Source organism: Falco peregrinus, chromosome 18, assembly GCF_023634155.1.
Source record: "Falco peregrinus isolate bFalPer1 chromosome 18, bFalPer1.pri, whole genome shotgun sequence".
Lineage (NCBI taxonomy): Eukaryota > Metazoa > Chordata > Aves > Falconiformes > Falconidae > Falco > Falco peregrinus.
Genome location: NC_073738.1, coordinates 2,056,932 through 2,080,566, shown reverse-complemented (window position 1 = coordinate 2,080,566; position 23,635 = coordinate 2,056,932). Strand labels below are relative to the sequence as shown.

At 50.2% G+C, this 23,635-nt stretch overlaps 1 protein-coding gene across 5 annotated transcripts in view; it reads right to left on the bottom strand.

Annotated features, from left to right (window-relative positions):
• Positions 1 to 23,635, bottom strand: part of MLLT6 (MLLT6, PHD finger containing) — a 47,629-nt gene that overhangs the window by 16,260 nt on the left and 7,734 nt on the right. For 4 of the 5 annotated variants that reach the window (XM_027785407.2, XM_055789761.1, XM_055789759.1 and 1 more), the window contains exons 3-9: positions 21,719 to 21,773; positions 20,028 to 20,137; positions 19,447 to 19,550; positions 18,665 to 18,758; positions 17,343 to 17,450; positions 8,099 to 8,197; positions 81 to 255 (exon numbers count right to left, since the gene is read on the bottom strand). In XM_027785407.2, the coding sequence (XP_027641208.1) occupies positions 81 to 255; positions 8,099 to 8,197; positions 17,343 to 17,450; positions 18,665 to 18,758; positions 19,447 to 19,550; positions 20,028 to 20,137; positions 21,719 to 21,773 (745 nt within the window). The remainder of the gene's footprint in view (positions 1 to 80; positions 256 to 8,098; positions 8,198 to 17,342; positions 17,451 to 18,664; positions 18,759 to 19,446; positions 19,551 to 20,027; positions 20,138 to 21,718; positions 21,774 to 23,635) is intronic. The other variant, XM_027785408.2, reaches the window with a different exon arrangement.

The window sequence follows — 23,635 nt, the reverse complement described above, 5'->3', positions numbered from 1 at the left end:
CACAGAGGCATCAACGAGGGGCAAAGCAAAACATCACCCCCCCTTCTCCCCGCCTCTCTTCCTCCTCCTTCACCCCTTACCTGCAGGCTGGAAGGTCCCGCTGGATGAAGCTGAGCTGAAGCCAACTGAGCTTTTCCCGCTCCCTGTCTTTTTCCCCTTGTGGCTGCTGCCATGGCTTGAGGACTTCCTGCCTTTCACCTCCGACCTGCCGACCTCCGAGGCCTCTTTGCTCCCCTCATGGTGGCTGGTAGAGCCCTGGCAGCAGCAAACACAAAGGTGACTCAGGCCAGATGTGGCCACAGCAGGGGCTCTTTTTACCAATTTCCCCTTAAGAGAAGTAATTGCCCCCTCTGCCCACAAAGTGATGGCCAGGTCATGTTACTCAGGAGAGAAAAGCAACATTTTCTTCTACTGCTGCTTGGTGGCACCGGGCTTTATACTCTTGGGGATTATACTCATCCCATCTAACCGCAGGAAATTAAACAGGGCACAGACAGAGATTCCCCGCATCATCAGCAGAGGTGAGCACCTCAGAGGGTTATTCAGCCCAAGTAAAATCTGATTTTGGCTGTGATTCAAACATCTATTTCAGCTGCATCTCTCAGGTGTGCTGTTCTCAGCAAGGTCAATCCACCTGGGGGAACTTGCTCATCCTTGTGCTGTGGCAGGAGTTTCCCCGGGTTCCCGAAAGCAGCTCCACTGCCAGCCCAGGGCTTTCCAAATCTACTGCAGTAAATATTTCACAGTGACACTGTTAAAGCAGCATCTGCCCATGCAGCGACAGATGCTATCCAAACCCCATATAAGCCTGCAGGAGACAGGGAGAGCAAGCGGGATGAAGAGGCTGGCCAGATGCTAGGAAATCCAGGAGCCTGGGACGGGAGAGAGAAGTGTGGGAGTTTAGCAGGGGGAGAGTGGAATGAACTGAAAACCAGATCCCCCGGGGCACCCGTGCTAGGATATGAAACCTTCACCTTCAAGTCACTTCAAAGCCAAACTAGCAGTGTTCAAAGATCGCTTCTTGCGAGGTATTACTGCAACCAATCAATATTATAGATATAACTCTAACGTGATGGCTACAGCCCAAAATATAACACCTGTACGTTAGTGCAAACACCTTGTATTTCTTACTGAGTAGATACAAGGAAGACACAGAGAAGCACAATACCTTTCTTACATTCCACTATCCCTGACTCCAGATGACCTCTTCTTGGGGAGAGCTAAAGAAAAAAGGGCTTGTAATGCAGACTCATGAATGCCCAGATAAAAATCTTTCCCCATTCCTCCCACATGGTTTAATCACTCTGCACAATGCAACAGCTGGCAGCCTAACACACACCAGATGTGCTGGGAATATGAAAGACAGGAGGAAGGGAGTGGTGGAAATTAGGGGGGAGAGGAGGGGGAATCTGTATTTTCTCATCACAGACTCCTGGATGTAGGAGATTAAGCCTTCTTGATTTATGAGCTCAGAGGGAGCATGAAAATCTTTCCGACTTTCCACATCTGCCTGGGGAGGGAAAGGAGAGCAGTGTCTGGGGGCTATGGGAAGTCCTGAGACTGCTCACGAAGTCGCAGGAACGAGATGGCTCATGTCTCAGCAGAAATGCAAAACCCTGAGTTTTCCTCCCATAAATTCACCTCTTCGGAGCTCCGCACAAGGTGCACGAGGCCACAGAAGGGCAGGGGGAAACCACATGAGAAGACATGTTCTAAATCCAGAGTGTCAGGAAGGGAGTGCAGGGCAAGTAATGAATTAGTGCAGGGTGGAAGAGGGAAATCTGAGCTGGCAAATAAATCTTAATTGCAAAATTAAAGGAAAAAAATTTTAAAAAAGAAGGTAAGAGAGGCTGAGCTGGCTCAGTTGAAGGCAGTGAACGGACAGACACTCACCTGTGGGGCTGATCTGACCCCACAGACCTCCCTGAGAGACTCCCAGAGATTTTCAGAGCAGGCTTTTCCCACCTCCTGCCAAATGCTATCCCAGATACTGCTTGCCAAACAGGTCATGGCAGACAGATCTGTATGGCACTACCACAAGCCCTCCTTCCCCACCACAAAAGGCCCTTCTCTAGCAGCCATTCCAGAGAGCCTGAATTTGGGGCAAAGGCCCAAGCATTGCAGCCGAGGAGCAAAGAGAGGGAAACTGAAACCACACAAAATCACTTCCCCTCTCTGAGCCTCTATTTCTTTCCCACTCTGCTCCATGGAGCCTGCAAGCTCTGTGTGGCAGCGGAGCCTTCCAGGAGACACACGTGGACTGCCAAGCACAACACGGCCTTGATCTGAAAGGGGAGGGGTCTCCTATCATAATGCCAATATTAATAACAGTAATGAGAGCTGCAGTCCCATTGCCTCCCTAACGAAGGAGATTCTCCAGCGCAGGGCTGCTGCCTAGAGGGAGCAGGACTGGAGAAAGCTGCATGTCTGCCGCTTGTGCATAAACAGAGGTTTCAATCTCTGGATCATCGGCTTTTCTCTAGCATGGAAATCCACGTGTGTGTGTGTGTGTGTGTGTGTGTGCAGAAACACTGATATTTTGTGTGCTGCAAACAGGTGTGGGGGGGGGAGGGCATGCTGCAGAGGAAAAAAAACATAGGGAACCACCGAGGAAGTGAGAGCTCTCTTTCAAAATGAGGCAGCAGCTACATTTTGAAGGTCTATTTAAAGCAACCAAGTGAAAAATGTCACCAGAATAAATCTGCTGCCCCAGCTGGAGGTGACAGTCTGATGGGGAAACTCCTGCCTCAAACCTGGAGCCAGGAGAAGTGAGACGAAGTCGCGCAGGCACCCAAGCACGGGCAGGCATGCACCTCTTCTCCCCCCCCCGCCCCCGCCCCCCCCCCCCCCCCCCCCCCCCCGGCACTCGCCATCCCCCAAGGGGCTGTACCTGTTTCCTGGCCCCTCTGTGACACTGTGCAGCACCCAAGCTCTTCATTCATTAATTTATTTATGGGAAATCAGAAGAGCATCACTTTGCCTCCTGATTGGCGGGACGAGCTCCTAGAGGGAACCACTGACAAAATACAGAAGGGGTGGGGGAGGCTGGTGCCTCCGCGTCAGAAACACGGAGCAGCTTTGCCCTGGATTAAACTACTGGTGAGGGGAAGCAGGGAGGATGCGAATGAGGAACAATGCAAGGGGAGCAGGAGCTCCTCCAGCCCACGCACCACAGAGTGATGTGCTGAAGCAGCCACCCAGGCAAGCTGTAAGCATCAGCTGCCTCTCCACGCCAGGTCAGACCCGTCTCCATCAGGAGCTCTGGGCACAGGCTACAGCACGTCTGCGTCTGAGCCACTCTCAGCCTTCACCACGTCCCTTCCCTCAACCTCAAGATCAGGCAGCACTAAGCTGCTGTTCTTTCTAGGTGGGGATAGGACACAGAGATGGGCTGAAGACCATCTTTTTAAGTCCCTGATGTCACTGGCAAATTCCCACTCGGGTCAGGACAAGGGATGCTAAAACGCTCAGGGATTCTTACCACAAATATCCATGCTGAGACATGCTTTGATTAAAAAGGGTAATAATCATCAGCCTTCTCCCACAAACCCCTACCCCATCGCAGTGACTGTGAATCTGCCTGAGCCAGGCACAGTGCAGAGGTTCCCAGGATCTGTCAGCTCTAGGCCAGTCCTGGGTAGATGCCGAGAGCTCAAATAACAGTGGGAAACCTGGAAAGTCTCCCTGCCTCCGGTGGCGTCTGCAATCGTGAGCTCTTTGCTCTGCTGCGCTCCCTCTCCAGCACCTGACCAGGAGCGGGTGGGTGCGGGGAGGCCTTGGCATCTACGGTTTAGATTACAAAACCCAGAGCAAGCCAGATGTTGCAGCCCAAAACACGTAGCATGTGTGAGTGTGTGTCAACAAGTGATCATGATGTCTGCAGCTGGCAGAAGAAGGCAGCTGGGGTGGCTTGCAATCCTGCAGATTTACTGCAAGTGCAACAGAGAGTGGCAGGATGGCTCCCCAGGGGCATTTGCAGGGGGAGGGGAGAGGCAGGCTGCTTGCTGTTCGGCTGCTCACAAACCAAGAGCCCAGCACCAGGCACCAGCTACACGGAGAGATCCCGAGCACAGAAACTGCCTCCTGAATTTGTCTGGCGGTGTGTGTGATGACAGAGACGGAGCAGCCCTGGCTGCCAAGACTTACTGGTGAGACTCATTGCTCCTGCCCTGGCAAGAAACCCTCCCCTACTGCAGGCCCGCTCCATGAATGCCATCTTTCCAACAGGCTGTTCAAAAGCGTTACTGGTTGGCAGCATTTTGGTAGTTTTGGATAGACCCCGTGAAATAGCCAGAAACTGTTACAACCAGAAACCCTGACCCAGAGGGGATGTTTTCTGCCTCCTTCCCACTCCCCCAAAAGTCTGTAGGAGCTCCAAGTAGCCAGCATGACAATGAATGAGAGCCTATATGCAGCACAAATTCACTCTCTACAATCCCCCCCAATCCACCCAAAAGCTCTGGAGCCCCACTGGGGGATTTTCACCAGGTCAGCTGCTCCGCCGGCTCTCTGGCAGGAATACTCCTGTGCCCCACGAGCAAGGTCTCCTGCCCCTCTTCAAGAGCGATGAGAATTGCATCGCCCGAAGACACTTTTCAGAGGCAGGAGATGAGCTCGGAAGAGGTATTATGAAGAGTCATTTGCATGCTGTGAATTCACACCCTAGTTTCACTTTCCGGTGTAGATGGGAGCTGAGGCCACCACTGTGTTTTCAGTATGTTTATCCGCTAAACCGGAGTGAGGCAGTGAGAGCTTGTCACTGCACAGACAGGACACAGAGGACTGGCAGAGTCCAAGTGTCAGATATTAATGGTGTTCAGATTCCTAGGAGATGCAGGGAAGCACTCAGTAAGATGTTAAAAAATCTGGCAGAAGTCAGAGGTCTAGCACAATTGATTTCCAGAGGAAGACTGAAACCACATCAAAGGATCCTCTTCATAACTAAATGGTTCAAGAGGGGAGCACATGGTGGACTATATATTAGGTGAAAATTGGAACTGAAAAATAAATCTGGATTGCAAAATTAAAGAAAAATGTGAAGCCAGAGGCCAGGCTGCCTGAGGGAACAAGGAAGTAGAATATACCACCGTTCCTCCAAAACAAAATATAGTTACAGTGCTGTCAGCCTAACGTGGTGAAGTAGCTTAAAAAGTGCTACTATAGAGAACTATAGCTCTCAAAATCCATTTTTAAAGGGTTGCTGAAAGTTCCAGAGGACTTTGGTGGCAACATCAGATGCTGGGGCTCAGATGTCTGTTGCCCCAGGCTCCATTTAGGCTAAGCAAACCGGGTGCAGACTGGAGCATGGCTTCAGGTACTAGTAACACCTCTCCCTGGCCTGGTGGCTGGTGCCACGCTAAGGTCTGCCCACAGCCCCGGTGCCCAAGGGGCAAACAGTGCCAGGACCCTTCTGCTGATTCGCCTGACTCATGCTCCTGCTCTTCATTGCTGGCTCCAAACCACTGGCGATGCTCAGTGCCTCCAGTCCCAACCCTGTTCCAGCCCAGCCTGCGCACCATGACGGGAGCCTGGGACTCACCGCGTGTGGTGCCGCTTTGGCTACGGTGCAAGCAGCGCAGTGAGCCGGCAGCACAGGTCTGGCGTGGACATCAAGGGCTGCACCAGCCTCCTGCGGCTCTGCACGGCTGCTCGGGACCACTGTCCTTCTCCCAGGAGCCTGGACATGACCATCTGCCCTCACTGCTGCATGTCATTAAGATCTGCTCTCACCCAGCTGCTCCCCACGAAAGACTAGGAGCTGTGTCACCTGCAGGGATTATCCCTCGGGATTTTATGCTCTGTTCATTGGGTAACTTGGAGAAGACAACGGAGGCAATAATTATTTGCCCAAGATCATGCAAATGGTAGAGAGGAAGAGACCCCAGGGCTCTTCAGACTCTAGCCATGACCCATCAGGGACCAGCAATGCTCTTCTGTGTAGCCACACCGTTAGCGTTTGGCTTGCTGCATCTACCCTACCTGCTCCCCAGTACACTCTACTGGGATAAGCTGTACTAATCTAAGATCCAGAAAGGACAAAGATGGTTTTGGCTTCCAAGAGGAAACCTGTTTGGACATGCTACATTAATGGGTCTCAAGGTTTTACACTAGTCTGGCCTGTGCAATGTTACACTGGTGCAACTATCCAGACAGCCTCATACAACCACCCCTGAGGGGTTTCTGCAGGGTTGTAGCAGGCTGCTAAGCCACTCTTAAATGTGATCTGGAGCGAGTACCTCCGGTAACAGAGTCTGAACAATGCTTTGGGATCTATGCACAAAAAAGCAAGGGAAATATACTCTCTGTTATGAGGATTAATAATAACTCCCTAGGGAAACACTAAAACCCTGTCACTCAACTACAGCTACAGTAATTAGGATCTCCTGAATTTTAGCTTACAAAGAGTTGAAAGCTGCCTGTAAAACTGAATTGCACCCTTCCCTCCTTATTTATAAAGGTCTGGCAGGGCTTTGGAGGAGACAGTGGGTAATTGTCTAACAACCACTCTAGCTGGCCAAGAGTCAGGTTTTGGATTTCAGTTCAGCTTGAAAATAATCTTCTTAGGCCATCAGGTCCTGACAGCTCTGTTAACTGGGTGAATCTGCTGTTCCCAAAAGCCAGAGCTGCGCTGCCCTAACATGAGCACAGGTGAATCAAGAGTGATTGCCACTCAGAGGCTGTTCCTCCGCTCCGTCCCGCTGTAACTTTCTGCTTCTCCCAGCCTGAGAACCATGAGACCAGCTTTGCCATTTCAGCTCTGACCTACATCTACTCCCTGCTTCCAGGCTCGGCCTTGCACAGAACATAGAAAATCCTCTTCAGCCCTAACCCAAAGCAACCCTGGGCCGACTGGCAGGAGCTTTCGCTCTTCCAGACTGCCCCTGCAGTGCTTGTCACATATGCAGACACTGCTAGCCTGTGAATTTTCATTTTCACAAGGCAGTCCTGCCACGTAAAGGACACCCAAGCCTTTCCAAGTAGCATTTCTGTGCACAAAAGGACATTCCTGCAACATGTTGTTTATTTGTTCTAGCAGGAGCTTGGCCCTAGTCCTACTCTCACTTATACCAGAACAGCCCTGCTAAGGAATTGCATTAATTTACATTCCCACTACAGAGGAGAGCGCAACTCCAAAGGTCCAGGCGCTAGAGTAACCTCACTTGTTCCCCGACCCTAAACAACTGCAAACTTGGCCTTCACCTTGTTGCATGCAAGCTCGAGGCAAGTTCAACTTTGTCTACTCTGCATTACTGGTGTTTGGGGCTGGCACAAATTACAGAAAACTCAGGGCTATCCTGATTTACAGCCAGGTGCAAGAGTCCATGTCAGCAGCACGACTTCAGCAGCGAAGAGCAGAAATACACCGACATCCTGACTGCGCCCCACCAGCCCTGGGTGCTGAGAAGATAAACCCACACAAGTGACATCTTCCCAGCAGGAAACTAGACTGCTTCTACACCTCAGGTGCAAAACAGGCCACCACACTGTGCCCCTCTGCCTGAATTTTCCTGAAATGGAGAAACTAAATAGAAACCAGCCTCCCATTGTCTCACATAGAAAAGCTGCCTCTATTATGCACTTTGAAGATCTTACGAGCTTCTAAGATTGTCTATTTTTTTTTCCCCTCAGCTGCATCAGTTTGCCTAATAAAGGATAACACCTCCCACAAGCTTTACCTTGCTTATCTACCTGCCTGAGCTTTTTACGATGTGGCAGCAGCAAAGGCCAAAGTGTGGATATTTATCTATTCTGCAAGAGCTTCAAATCTGAACATCTGCTGCAAACCAGGCTGGCACTTACAGCTCAGTCACCTGGGAGTTTAGCTCCATGATAGTGTCGTCAGTGCTGACAGAAATCAAGACAGCTGCCATGTTAAAATTCCCAAGGTGGGCATCAAGGTGGGGAGGCAGGCAGAGAGAACGAGAATGTGACGAATCAGGAATCGAAATAAATGGACAAAAGCCCTTTCTCTGCTCTTCTGCCCTGTCCTCCCCACTTCCCAGGAAAGTCAGAGTCAATGGTTTCCCACTGCGCCCCCCCCCCCCCCCCCCCCAGGCCCAGGTCTGCATTCACACACTCACACCCTGTTGTTTGGTACCTTCTCTGCAGCGACGGACACCGAGGATGGGGTAAGGCTGGTGGGAGACTCCGGACGTTTTTTGTGCTTCTGTTTAGGTCTTTCTTTGTCCTTCCGACTCTGCAAAAGAAATCAGAGAGTACTGGAAGGCTAACTTTTCTTCTGCTGAGAATAGCAGTTGTAAGGGAAAAGAAAGGAGGGTGTGTAGGGGTGGATTTACAACCATACATTCATATTCCTCTTTCCTTCTCCACCCATCCACACAAGCCCAGTATTCCTTCCCCCACATCCCAGCTCCTGGCTGGGAGCGTCCTGCTATCTCTACCCCAGCTGCAGCCAACATCTGGAGTGCAGAGTATCAACAGAAGCCCCCAAATCAGTTTATGGTAAGATGATAGGGAAGGACTTAACAAGCTCTGGCTGATTTCAAGAAACGTGAGCTTTCCTCTTGCTATTTCCCCAAAGGGACTCTGTGCCCCCTTCCCCTCACTCTCTACCTCCTTCAAGGGTTTCTCAAATCCACCCTGCACAGACAATGAGAGAATCTTGATTTCAGCACGTGTTGCAGACGCACAGGTAAAGAGAACAGTCCGTGGAGATCTCAGAGCCTAGGCTTGAACCTAACCTAGAGGTCCCTCACATCTCCCCTCCCAACAGAGACAGCTGGTCTGGGTCCATCTCTGCTAACAGGAGACAGACCATTTTTCTTCAGACTGATTTCTTCATCCTGTTTCTTGCCCTCACTAAAACCCCAGAAACACGGGATTCTTCAAATTGCAAACCAAGGAAAAATCATGTCCTGAGAAACACTGAGTCCTACCTACCCTGATTTTATATTCTTTTGGGGAATGGACTGTAACCAAGGAGGTTACTCTTACATAGTGTTATCTGGATGTTTATGCTAAACCAGACACGTTTTCAGCGAAAGGACTGAAAATGTAGGCCTACGCGACACCAAGTCAGGGGGGCTGGAGGATGCGCAGGCCAGCTGGGATACAGGATGGATGGATGGACAGACAGAAGATCATGCTCCATTACACACTCCTGCTTCCTCCTTGTCTTCCTCAGGTGCATGCTCCCATGGGAACAGACTCAGCTGACTACAGGAGCTTCTCCATGCTACTGATGTCAGCTAAAGATGAGGCCTTCTTCACTGAAGCTGCAGAAACTTTGCTCTGTTCCAAACTTCCCAGTGTCATCACTGGTGTGTGGACTGAGAGCTGCTGTCAGATGTGTGCAGGGCTTAGAAAAATCCATCCTCCTTTCTCCGAGACCTTTTTGTGGGAGAGAATGCCTGTGCTGGTACAACCCCATTGCATAGGCATTTTATTCTAGAAGCTGAAGTCCTCAGTCTGGACCAAAGGTGTGTTGAGAACAGAACAGTCACATCAAAATTCATTGACTCTCCAGAAAGATGCCGACTGCTTCCTCATGCAGGCAAAGCCCTGAGGCTACAGCTGCCAGCACATGCCAAAGTTGGGATGCTGTCAGGGGAAGATGCAATTGCAGCAAATATATGAGCTTCACTGTGTGTTTTGGGGGAGGAGAGAAGAGAGTGGAATAATTAGCTTAGGAAACAACACATTAAATGGGGAAAAAAAGGGGCAGGAAGAGGGCAGGGCGGGAGGAAAAGGCTGGAGAAGGCAGGCATGAAGCAAAGCAGAGGTGAAGCAAAAGTGCTCCAGAAACCAGCACCTTCCAGTGTGGGTTTGGCTGAATTTTCATTGCACTTGAGAAGGCGGCCCACGCTGCAGCCACCAGGGACCCTGCCAATGTAAACCTGCCACAATGCCACAGAAGTTTCCACTGGGATGAGCTGGTGAAGAAAGGAGGCAATTCCAGCCTAGGGTTTCACTGCAGTTGCTGAGTGCCCAACCAACACTGCCAACATCCATCATTTTATCACAAGACTCCTGGCATTTGGCATATCTGTTAAAGCCTCTCTGTTCCTAGAGCTACAGGATTTTACAAGAATCTCTGTTTTCTTTTTTTCCCCTTTCTTTAACACACATTTCCAGCTTTGGCAGTGAACAAGGAAAACTTGAAAATGTTATTTCTACAGACTAAGTGCCGAAAGACAAATTAAAATTAAATCTTTACTAAATCTCATAATGTTTTAAATACTTGGGGGCTTCTCGTGCTATAAATTCTAAGTCTCATGGGTCTTCTAGGACAGGAAGATGTGGAAACCGTGGCCCAGTTAGCTAAGTAGCTTGTCACAGACCATGTGCACATCAGTGTTCATTATTGCAATAGTAGTAACACTTCGCACTCAATAGCACACAGCAGAGAGTTTCAACGAGCTGAAGAGAGGTTTTTAATATCTACATCTCATTTTACAAATGGGGAAACCAGGGCACACAGGATGAGAATGTGCTGATATTTCACAGAAAGTCATCCATAAATTCAGAAAGAAAAGTCAGGAATCTCCACCCTACCTGGACACACACTCACCTACTTACAGATGCTGCGAGTGCCACTCACGGAAGCCAGAAATGGAAAACAGGGGCCAGACACCTCATTACAATACGTTTTGCCAAATAACTGCACAAACCCTGTTCCTTACACTTTCTGAATACCACAACGCTTGTTCTCTCATTTTCAGATCCCAAATGCATTTCAATCATCAAGTTGCAACAAGAGGGAATAAGATACACTGCTGCAAATGCCAGTGAGACAGCACTATAATGATTTAATTTCATGTATCATGGTCAAGACGAGACAAGGCAGAGCCAAGTCATTTTGGCTAATGACAATGAACCTACACACCTACATGCATACACACATGCACATGCGTGGGGAAAGGCAGAAATGTCCTGACTATTGCCACAGTAAACCACAAAACCTCCCACAACTGCATTGCGATGGCAACCACCAAACTCACATCCTCCAGCTTCAACATCCTGGCTGTCTCCTGTCGGAAAAATCTCCCTTTGCTGTCGGCAGCGCAGAGACTACAACAGCTAACTGAGCAGTCCTCTGGTTATATGTAGGAGTGCATACATATGTACATATTCAGCAAGAACCCTGCCTGCACAATAGGGACCAGATTTCTGGAATGTTTCAGATCCTATTTAGATGCTTGAATAAACGGTCAGGTTTTCCAAAAAGCTAAACACTGGGTATTGAGCTCTTTTGAAGATCTGGCCCTGACTACATGTGCTGAGCAACTGCACTCTTTTAACTATTTAGAAAATCTGTCCCGCACAGACCAGGACTGCATTGAAACCAGAACCACCACAGCCTGACAAGGAGCTCAGCTGCACTTGTGCTCCGTGTCCCTGCGCACAGTGCCAGGCCATGCCCACAAGCACACCTTGCTCCTCCGGTGTGCTCACCAAGAACGTCTGCCTGTCCCACACATCCTCTACATGCTCTCTGTGCTGCTTCTGCCCAGGCAGAGCAGAAGCCCACAGGACAGGACGCCCAGGAGCTCTCTGGGCTGCAGCCCTTCAGCTTTGCACAGCCTGGGTGTTTGCCGCCTTCCCACCTCTCCCACCTCCCCACCCTCCAGTTACTCTCTAATACTTCTGGGTACGCAAAAAGGCAATAGGATCTGACATCTTCTTCAATATTACGGGGGAAATGCGGTGCCCTGCGCTAAACAGGCAGGACGATTAACTAGGTTACCCCACGGACACTTTGCAGATGGGGCAGGCTGCCCCCACATCAAGGCACTGCTGGCAAGGTTATGCCGACTGCCCGCAGAGACCAAGGTCCTGAGAGAGTCAGGGTGCTCAGTCACTCCTGGCTATCTTGCCTGTGTTGACAGGCCCTCAGACAACCCAGGGCATTCCCCAACTTGCACCACAGGCTTTTTAAACGTGTGGGTTCTCTCCAGGAACCGGAAGGCTCCAAATGCTTCCTGCAAGAGCCGCAGGGTGCAAAGGGAGGGCAGGGCAAGGGGAGAGGGGGAAAACAGCACTTGGTCCCCTGTCTCTGAAATGTCCCCTCCCCACCTGGCTCTTCTGCATCCAGCACTTCATCTCCCCAGCACAGAGGCACTCTCCTCTGCAGAGCCTCCTTCCAGGAAACTTCACAGCCAATATAGCTGCTACCACCGGCCCAGCCTGCCCACAGAGACCTCCCTGGCTGTGCCACGAAGCTGGAGTCAGGGGAAGGGGAGGGAGGGAGGATGCACTGTGAGAGCCGGAAAGCTTTCAACAGCCCCATCCCATCTTTGCAAGCAAAAGCCGAGCCCTACCTTGCAGCCGCTCGGCGCTCCCTGCAGCAGGCTGGCTGGCTTGGTCTGCAGGGAACGTGAACCTGCCCCCAGCAACAAACTTCACGGAAAACAAACTCTCTCCATGCAGGACTGAGCAGCTGGGGCTTGGCATGTGGGCACGGAGCAGGCCAGGCCTGCGGCGGGGGGAGCGCGGCTGCATCAGGGGGGGCGTGCCGGCGACACAATCTCCCTTCGAGCTCCCCAGCGCTGGAGGAACGAAACGGGATCTCTCGCTGCCAAAAAGGGTTGTACACAGCTCCTCCTGTTCCCCCCCACTGCCATCTCCCCTTCCACGAGCCCCCTCTTTTAATCTGCTGGACACCAGCAATTGGATCATTAAAAGTAGATTGGGCAGGGGAAGGAGGGAGGGAAGAGCTGGGAAGAGCCAAGTGGGCTCTGCTGCTCCCTCCCTCTTTCCCAGGCTCTCTGAACTCCCTCACCCGGAGAAGGAGGCCTGGCTTTGGGCTGCAGCCATGGCAGCCACAGCGAGGAGGAAGGCAGCACCGGACAGAGGGACACCGAGTCCCTGCCTGCAACCTCACTCACACCGGGGCCGTGCTGGGGATTTCGTGGGTTTGCCTTGAGACACCCTCTGAGCGCAGGAGGGTTTTTACACAAGGACAGACAGAGAGCCCTGGCTGGGCTTTGTGCGCTCTCAAATTATTGCTGCACCCCCTGCTAATGGAAGGATTTGCTGGGGGCGGTTAAACACCCACGTAACAAGAGGCCACAGAATGCCAGCCAAGGATGCTGTGAAACAAGGCTATTCTGGCTAGATTAGAGGAGATTTAGACTCAGTACGCCTTCCCCTCCCAAAAAAATAAATCTGTGCTGGTCTTGCAAGCAGCCACCTGCATATCACTTGAAAAAAACTTCCACTTTGCCCATCGATGCCTGCGTGGACACAAAACTCCAAGATGCACACCGCCATCACCAACTCGAATGCAAACACAAAGCCCCACACAGACCCACCGGGTTTGTATTTCAGCCCAGTACAATTTGTCCAGTGTGCTGGATCTGCCAGGCCGGATCCCTGGCTCGTTTCCTCCACTGGCACCAGGTCTAGATGGACAGGCAATGGCAGCTTGGAGGCAGGCTCTGCCATGCATCTGCTCAGACGTCACGGGACCGGGGGCTCGTACACTACCCTGGCTGGTGCTCAGGGGGACAGGACACACACAGTCCCTGTACCCCAATAAAGCTGTCCCCTGCCATGCCTAGGGAAGCAGTTCGGGAGCCAAAGGTGTGTTAGGATTGTGGAGAACTGCCTCTGTACCTAGACTGGAGGAACAGCTGCAGGTAGGCTTATTTGCTCCAAGTGCCTGCCTCACTTTCCTGTGTCACAGGGCAGGGACCGTGCCTCTCAGAACAACGTCCCATATCCAAATTAAAAGTTCCCTGATCTTGCTTATGGGTTCCAGGTGTTCACTAAAAGTAACACTGGACAAGCATCTCCCTCCATGGTGTATACGCCTAAAAATGTTGTAGTGCATGTGCTCCTGTCTGCTCCTGGTGTGACAAATTTCATTCCACAGAGCATGGTCATTTTTTTCTATGCATTTCAAGCAGACAATATAGGTGACAGAACATCTGTACTTCATTCAACCCCTGTGCGTCATCCAGCATTTTCTTGGTATTTAGCTATTGTTTTCTTTCTTTCTTTTTTCTTTCTTTTTTTAAACAAACAAACCCCGCAAAGGCTCCCACAGGGTAGAGCACACACATTGCTATACCAACCCCAAAGAAATAAATGGGGCCGGTTTTGCTAAGGCCTGGTATGTTCTGAGGAAAAACCAAAGCCTGGAGCTTTCCCATTTTCAGGACAGCACCAAAGGAAATGCTTGGGCTGGTATCATTTGTGCCTGCAAGAGGCAGGGGATGCCGATGCTGGCTTGCAGTCCACATCACAATTGTCCCTTGTTCCACAGAGAACAAGACTCTTCACAAATGCTGAACTGTTTTACAGCAGGGCTTAGGAATCCAAATCCCAAGTCTTTGCTGTCTTACTGAAGCCACTGGGTTAAATCCTGTGCCCCTCACTTAGTCGTTAACTCAGCCAGAGTTTTGCTCCGTAAAGCCTAAGTAAACAGCCACAGCCCTGCACTGGAAGGGAGCTGTCAGGCACTGAGCTCCTTCTGGAGCGGAGAGCCAGGAGCACCTGCAACCCAGGGACTCACACACGCTCCACTCTGCCGCCGAGTGATCAGCTCCCCTGCAACGCCTCCGGCTCTGGGAGGAAGGGACCAGCCAGCTGCACAGCTGGACAGGCTCAAAAAAAAGCTGTTCTACTTCAGGTCAGCGCAGCAGCACACCCAGTTCCTCTGAAACATGTGCAGTTAGATCATGCACTGCTAGTCACGTACTCCAAAACCATGTGGGAAGGAACAGATCAACCCCCTCTTCGGGTACCCCTTCGAAAAGTCACTGCTCCCACACCACCCCAAACCCAGTCCTTCCTCCTGGCACTTCACAGCTGCTCCCAGGCCTGTAAACTAGGGAACACCCCTGGAAGCCTGGAGTGCCTTTCTTACCCTGCCCTTCTCAGCTGCTTTGCACACCTCGGCCCCCTTTCCGTGCTCTCTAAGTGGAAGGACTTGATTTTGCACTTGTGCTGCGGCTGTGCCAAGCGATCCCGGCCCTGGAAGGGGCCTCCATCGGATCTGCTGCTTGTAAACCCGATGAGCCATCAGGAGGGGAGAGTGGTGAGGCAGCAGCGAGACGGAGTCCCTGCACGTTTCTGAGGAACCCAGAGGCTAACAATAGTGGCAAGTGCCACTGAGAGGGCTATAAATAAATCCATATTCCTTCTGTTTTCGCTCTCCCCCCTGGTGCTGACCTGCTTTCCCAACCAAAGCTGGGAAGCAGCACCACCCCGGCTCCTACCTGCCAGGCACAGGACGCTCCCCCCCCCCCGCCCCCAAAAAAGCTGTACAAATACAGAAACCCTCGTACAGTCCCCAGCCTTGGACTCGCGCAGTCTGTCAGTTATAATTACAGCTGAGCTCTCCAAAGCTGCCGTCAATCACCCCGATCCTGCCCTCTCCCCCACCCCCTTTGCCTGCTTGTTGGCTAAAAATAGCACGTTCCAGTACAGCCCTTCACCTTGTGCCAAGCGCTCGCTCCCCCGTCCATGGCACAGATGCTCTTTCTCCCTCCCGCCACCTCCTCTGCTCGCAGCAGCTGAACACACAAGAGGCGTAAATACTCCCCGGACACTTCAGCCTTGTCGGCAGTAGGAAATTTACTGCCTTGGTGCCGGCAGCTGGGTAGGCACCACTTTGTGAGCGAGGTTTGCCTTGTTTGCCCATGTATCAGGTATGGTTTAGGCAAGCTTCCCAAACACCTAACGGACACGGCGGGCAGCGTTCCAAACTGGATATTGCGGGATAACCTCCTTAAATAAAGAAGGAGATGTCTTTCCTGCCCACAGAATTTATGGACTCTCAGCTGGGCATGCCAGGAGGGTGTCAGTCAGTATTAACTGATGGCCATACTGCTTTTGAACGCCTGGATGCCCTTGTCCTCTGGAGACTGGGCTGAGGTCCATCAGACTTAGGCCACATAACCCACCGGAGCGTCATCAGGCTGTTTCTGGATATGGGTCACTATCATTAACCATGCAAATTCATTTATGCATTGTGAGGATGCCTACTGACACAAGACAAAAACAAACAAAAAAGAAGTAAACAGCCAAACACCTATGGCAAGACTTAAAAGACTCACGCCACAATTTGCAGGGGTATCATCAATTGTGTTTATACAACAAGGTCAATTTAGCTTTTGACTACACTGGAATATATCCAGAGGTTGCTTGGTAGAGTAATTCTGGATTTCTGCTAACAAAAACCAGGATGTGGCCCATAAAGTCTTAAAAACTATCTGACCATGCTGACAGTATCCCTATATAAGTTATTTCTGCTTCCAAACCTACTCCACTGCTTTGGATAGGGTGCAAAGGAGGCTGGCAGTACGCTGTTGTGGATTCCTGGTATTGCAGAAGCTGTATCCATCAAGGGGTAGGAAAGATTTCTTATTCTCCTGCCACTTGCCTTAGAACCTGAATCCTCCAGAACAAGCGTTTCCTGTCTTTTAGGGCTATTTACTGATATAAACAACAAGTACTTCACAAGCCCCTGGCCTCCTCATTTCTTTTGGTACAGACCCTTCCCACTGGCACATGCACCCCTGTCAGAACCCAGGAGTCTGCTGGGATTCTGCTTTACAGGTTCACTGCTGCTTTTCCGTGAAATATGAGCATTTGTCACGTGAGTCAATTAGTTAATTATGAACCTTGGTGTGCTGTTAACATGTCCTGTAACACTGCAGCAGTTTTGATGAGTACATCTTAGCCAGCAGAGTTAGATAAATAACTACCGTACCAGTCAGATCTGGCATGCAATGTTCTTCTAAAGAATTGTTTAATGAAGATAAACTATTTTCACAGGTAGACTTGAAGCAGGTGGAATCCCTGTGGCTGGTTAATCTGCCTAACAAAGTAATATTACTTAATTTATACCAATTACTGTTCTTGCCTACAATTAACCTGCTGGCCACAATGCAGATTACTAATCAGAATCTTTTTGCCTTTTAAAACTTGGACTCTGGGATCTGAGGACAATGACCTTCAGTTTATGTTCTTGAGCTGCTGCGCTTAAAACTACAGCTCAAACTACTTTCACACAGCTCAAGTCAGGAGCTGGAAACTGTAGCACAATGTCATCCTCAGAGTGGGCTTGCCACAGGACAGAAAGGGGAAAGTTGCACGTTTCACAGGCATGTCCTGCCAGGACTCCTCTGGCATAAGCTGAACATGCAAACTTGGCCTCACGCTCCCCATGGCTGTGCTGCTCTATTTGCATACACGTTTCCACAGGCCTGGCTACAAACGCAGCTGCTATTCAGATCTCTGACTGCGAAACTCTTTGCAGAGTCAGGGCTCACCTGAAGAGCCATCGGTGCTCTCTGCACACTCTTCCCCCTCTCACCTCCATCCCACATGACTGTGCCTCTCTGGATTGACAAACTCTGCGCAAATCTTACCTTCTTTGGCCTTTCGTGGTGGGATACATGCTTCTCTTGAGCAGGGGATGTGGATCGACTCCTTCTTCCAGCGATGAAGGAGCTACCTCCAGAGTGACGTGAGGTCTTCTGAGGTAAGTGGGGAAGGGGACAGTAGTTGGAGAACCGGAGAGAGAAAGAGAGAGAGGAAACAGTGTTACAGAGTTCAGCTTTCACTGTTACAGTGAGCAAAGTTAACAGTAAATAGTTTGTCTACCACATGCAGAACCAAACACTTCTTGTACCCGATGCCCAGCCTGATTCCTAACATGCCAACCCCAGTGGATACCGTATGAGTGGGCTTACGAACAGCATGTAGATCTAACTCCCCAAATCCTTGGCTCTTGGTGGCCCATGCTTACTGACACTTGTACAAGAAAGGCACAGCTGCTAAGAGATCATTCTGTACACAAGATAAATGGTAGCAGCAATGTGGTTCAGTCCTCCTGAACAGCACTGTCCAGCTCTCAGTTCTGCGTGGGGCGTGGAAGGATGCCCTGTTCTCAGGCTCCAGGCACCAGCAGAAGTCCTGCTATTTATCTCAGCATCAGTAAAACTTGATACAGAGCTACGCTTGTGTCAGATACTGAGGGTACCTGAAGGGCAGGGAAGGTGTCCTCCAGTTTGACTTTGATGGGAAGCTCAAGACATCAGTCACTGTATGTGACAGCACTGATAAGCAGGAAGGAAAGTGGAAAAGGCCAGCAACAAAGGAGCCACTGAGACATAAAGCTGTAGCTAGAGGATCAAGTTTCCTTTTTGCTGGAGGGGGGAGAGCAGGTGTCTACTAATTATGCAGAACAGGAAAAGGGTTCCTCTCTTTCCTCTCAGTACTGTAATTAATAGGGGGAAGTCCTTTGCCCCAAATATTCCTCAAACAGTGAATGACTCCATGTCTCTTCTGGGCTACCTCTGTCCTCAGGCAGAAGGTCTGGCTGCTCTGTGTTACCCTGCTCCCCAGGGTGCCTGAGCTATACCCCTGACTCCCTGGAGCACTGAACACCATGGCTGCTCCCCTTTCTTGGGACTTATCTTTCAGCTGTACAGGGAAGCCAAAACAGATGGGAAGAATTCAACCCCTAGTTTTGAAAATGAAAAAAAAAAGATGCTACAGAAATGCAAAATAGAAATGAATCTTTATTTCTAAGTGACTCTGACCGAATGGCTGAAAAGGGAATCAGGCTGCAGACCTTGATTTTGTCTTCTTGGCATTTCTTACCGCTCTGAGCACAGGCACAGCCTAGAATGAAGACAACGCCTTTCATGTGACAAAAAATCTCCATTGCAGGGATGAAGAAACTCACCATTTTATTGAAGTGGTACTTGCAGTAGCCACAGTATTTGACATTGTCAACTTCTAGGACTTCCTCTTCACATAAGAGGCCGGCCATCTGGGCACTGAAATACATGCAATTAGAAGGAGGATAAAGCAAACTGTACAGCCAGACCACATATCCCATCGAAGGGAAAAAGAATAGTTCAGGATACCCAGGCAGGGTCTTGAAGTTTCCTATTCTGCTTGGCACATAGTATGCACAGAGAGAGGAAAAAAGTTCAGACTATTTTTAAATCACATTAAGATCTATAAAATTGTCAGTACTTTTCTCCCAGATTGTCTTGCAATTTTTATTTTAATTAAGGGAGGCCTGAGAGACGAGTAACAATTCCCACAAAAGATGTATCATGAGCAAGGAACCTATGTGAAGCTGGGAATCTCCCTGTTGTGCCAATAGGTGATGTTGTTTTCAGGCTGCAAGGATATCAGCCCTTAAAAACACATCATCTAGATGATACTCTTGCTTGTGCTCTGCTGGAGAAGGAACATTCCTGGGTTGTGACTCATCTCTTCTCTTCTTGGATTCCACACAGTCTTAGGGAAATCCCCAGCCTTAGTTCCCAGCAGGGAAGGCTCACTGCTGGGGAAGTTCCCCCCACAAACTGAGCAAGGATGAGATACCCCTTGCACAAAATAAAACCAGGGTGATTAGCCCAACTCCCCACATCACCCATTTAATGCAATCTCAAAACCATAGCACAAAAACCAACAGCGGGGGTTATTCTTGGGGTGATGCTGTGGGGAACTCACCAGGTGACATGGAAAGCTTGTCGGCAGCCGTGTCGGTTACAGGCCATGCATGCTCCAGAGGCTGCTTTGCTCTCCCTGCCCTGCTCTTCACAGATGTAGCAGGTCTGCAAAATAAAAAAAAAAACAACAACAAAAACACAAAAGGGAAAGTGCTCACTCAAAGAGGCAGACAAAATATCTACTTTGCTTTCACTGTTCACCAGGAGGCAAAGCCTTCAAGAACTAATAACTCTGTGTCCAGTCATCTCCCTCCTATAACAAGAGCTCTGGGTTATTTCTCAGTGGCATGCACAGAACTCATACATCTTGTTTTTCTCCCCAAATAACAACTGTGCCAGATCAAAATGTGCAGTAATCGACATGCAGCTCCAAGGTGGAGATTGCCCAAGTTGCAGGGAGTTGGGGAAGAGAGAAACGGAGGACCAAAAAGTTATTTGCAAGAACGGGGATGTACTTTGTTAGTTATTTTTAAAGGAACCCGAGTACCTGAACATTAAAATAATTTCAACAGGAGATGTGGTAGAATAAGATGACCCAAAAAAGCCAAGGCAAGTGACAGCATGAGAAAGACATGGCCTCACCTTGTTGAAGCGGTCATGGGGTACATACTGCAGGACAATTGGCTCCATGGTGAGCACGTTGGCAAACTGCACCTCTGGGATGTATAAAGCACAGACGACATGGGCCCACCCTGGGGAAGCAAACCAGACAGAGAGTGGATATTCACATGGTGCGACCCAAAAGAGTCTTAAACTCAGACAGGGCTGCAGGCAAGCATGGGAGGGAGAGAAGGAAGAGAGCACAGGAAGGGAGCCAACTTAAGGTAGATCTTAGATTTGAAATACTGCTTGTTGTAACTTGGTTAGGAATCAAATCCTTTGTGGGTGAAAGATAGACAGATACCACCTCCACATTAAATAAGAAAGCAGATAGTTCTTTGGGAAGAGAACTGTACAACGCTCACTGCTCTTAAAAGCACCCCCTCAGGACTTGAGACCCAGAGTTGAAGACCTAACCAAGCCCATGAAAAACATCCAAGCAGTAAATGATGCTGATGGGACAGGTTTGACGTGTAGTCCCATGCCACTGGAAACAAAGCTCCCTTTATTGGCTGTTATCAACGGCTAAAGAGGGCTCTTTTTCAGCAAGCCAAGTTAGATTAAAATCTAAGTCCACCAAGACACTTCCCAAATCAAATGTGTAAGTTGAAATTCCATCTGGTCAGGACAGAACTGAGAAAGTTTGAAGGTCAGGAGCCTTTGGGTGCTGATCCATACCGGTAAAGATACTGCACTGGAAGGATTTAGCTAGAATTAGGATGGATTCACCTGGGCAGGCAGAACCAAACTCTGTGCTTACAGAATGATGCAGCATTGTTAGTGCTTGGGCCATGTAATTCTGTACAGTGGCTTGGCTGTAACATTTCTTGTGCTTGTCTACACAGACCTGACCAAACCATGTAATAACACGTCTGGAAAAATGCTATGTTATTATAAAACAATCCCCCAACACAATGTTTGCCCATATTGCACTAAGGCTCTTGGCACTTTAAGACCAGCTCTAACAGATGCTTCTACAAAATATCCTGGACTTAGTGTATCTTCTCTAGACAGGGGATCTATCAGAATAAAGACCTCCTTGCCTAATTTAACTCTTTCTGTATTAAGGTAAGTGGCAGGTAGGTACAGAAGCCTTTATGAAAAATAAGGTTTTGATCTATACAGCCAGCAGCATCAATAGCTACAGGCTCTGACAACTGAAATCAGCCTCCACAGTACTTCACAGCACCAGAGGCTGAGAACCATCAATGATGAGCAGATAAGTCCTGCAGAGAAAAACATCTTGACTGCATCCTGGTCCCTGCCCTCAGATGAGATCGCAAGGCTGAGGCTCTGTTAACTTGAGGATCACACTGCTGCTGTGCAAGCGCGCGGCAAGTAACTCTGCAACTTCCACATTTCTGTAAACAATGCCAGATCATGCACCAACTGCTGCGAGGTTAAACTCAAGAAACTGCACATTTCAGGGGCTGCTTTGATGCCAGCCAGAGGACAGGCAGGTTCCCCCCTCACAAGGAAAGGTCTTCTCACCACGGAGGGTGCAGAGAGTGAAGTTTTCTAAGAAACAGGCAAAGTGTTTTCATTCCTCTGGAGCCTCCAGCCTTCCCTTTCTGGTGACATAGGCTCAGAAATGAATTATTTTACTCCTGGGACGGTTGCCGAGTCCCCAGAGGCTCTGCATGACATACCCGGCTCTGCGCAGAGGTACTCACCTCCGTTGTCGGTCCGTTTCAGGGCTCCATCTTTGTGGGGACACAGTTCACATCTCTTGAAATTAAGCAGAAACAACAAGTTTAATCTAATTCCCAGGGGCACAGGGCCAGAAAAGAGATGATTCATTTACAACATGGTTATGAAAGATGGAGCTGCGTTCAAAGAGAGGAAGTGGAAGAAGGGCTGAGAGCGGCTTGGGTGCAAAAAAGGTACTCTGACACAGCTCAATATCGTCCTGTTTGAGGGGATGTATTTAAAGCCTCAGCCCAAGAGCCACAGGACTACAAGCGAACTTTGACTTTCACGGGGCTTTTTAAGATAAAAGTTTTAGACTTTGCGGTTGGGGAGTAAGACTGAAAACCATGACTCAGAGAGCAGAAGGCAAATAAAATGAAGCCATTATCTATCTTTGCCTCTTTCCGTCCTTCCTTCTCTTTTTCTCTTGCGATATTTTTTCCAGTCTCATGAGAGGCAGGTGAGGCTGCCGTGACGTTTTTGCTGGTGGGGCGTGTGGGGTCATGGCTAGCCTGGCCCTAATGGCCGGCACTGGTCAGTGGGCACCCTGCCTGCTCCCAGCCCCAGCTTGGGGGTGGCTGAGGTATGATGGAGAAGGCATGAGGGGAGCATTTGCACCGGCAAGCCCCTGCCATCCAGAAGGATGGAGAAGCTCCCTCAGCACCATCATGTTGGGCAGGAGACTGCAGGCCTGGCGCCATGATGGGCCTTGCCATGCCCAGTCACTAATGGCTGCTTTTGGGGAAAACCATGAGGGGGGACACGCTGCCTCCTCCAGCAGGGGCCAGCGGCCACAGGGCAATGGGAGACAAGCCCTCTCACGCCAGGGCCCAAGGGCAGCGAGGCCTGCAAGGCCAGCGGCAGCCCAAACCTGCCAAGGGGCCTCCCTCATGGCGGGAACAGGCCTTACCCCCCACCATGACACCCGGGGAGGGAGAGGCATGCGGAGGGTCTGGCCAGGCAGGGCGGCAAGAGCCGGGGGAACACAGAATGGCCCTTGGTGCCGTTCCTCACCTCACAAATGTCACCTAATGTCAGCCTTGCCCAGCCTCACCGGCTCTGCCCTGGCCACAACGCCCTTGTGAAGTGCTGGGGAAAGATGGGGTGTGGGTGCGGGGGCACCTCACACGTGGGGGAATACACTCCAGCCCCAAGGGCTCCCCCCGGGCCCAGCTGCCCAAAAACAGTCGCTGCCTTCTCATAGCATCACTCAGGGAAAAACATCTACATGCTTTTTGTTTTCTTTGATTTTAAAAAAGGCCTGAGAATCCAGGAGGCACAATCCTTTTCCCTCCCTGGTAGAAACTACTGTTTTGTTAAAAACCCCAAACAACAAAACAAAAAACCAACACCCCCACCCCCTGATTTTCTGTGAAAAACCTGCTTCGCCAGAAAGTTTTGAGATGAGGTGCCTGGTGTGAAAGCAAGATGCGCCGCCATGAGCCTGCACTTCAGGGGCAGGTGCCCCACGCTGTGAAAAACACCGAGGTATCGAGCAAAAACTGGCCACAAGCAAAAGCGCCTGCCACCAAACAGCCCCCCAGGACCTTCCAACAAAGGCGGTTTTCCTCCAGCAAGATTTCCTCTGCTGAAATGTTGCCTCCTGGGCCAACGGGCTTAATAAATAGGATTGCAATGCCACGGGCAGCAGGGAGGCTCGGCCCGATGCTCCGGAGCTTTTCCTGGGAGTCGAGCGTGCCGGGCTGTCAAACGGGCACCTTCAGCAAGCACGAAATCCCTGTGATAACGTATAAATAAGAGATGAGGGGACAAAGCCCATCTCACTTTCCCGGCAACTTCGTTGGAAATACGGATGGACGACCGCAGGAGGTTTCCCACTGCTCCTGGTTAGGTCCAGGCTGCCGGAGGGCTGGAGAGCTGCTCTCCCAATTACTGTGGAA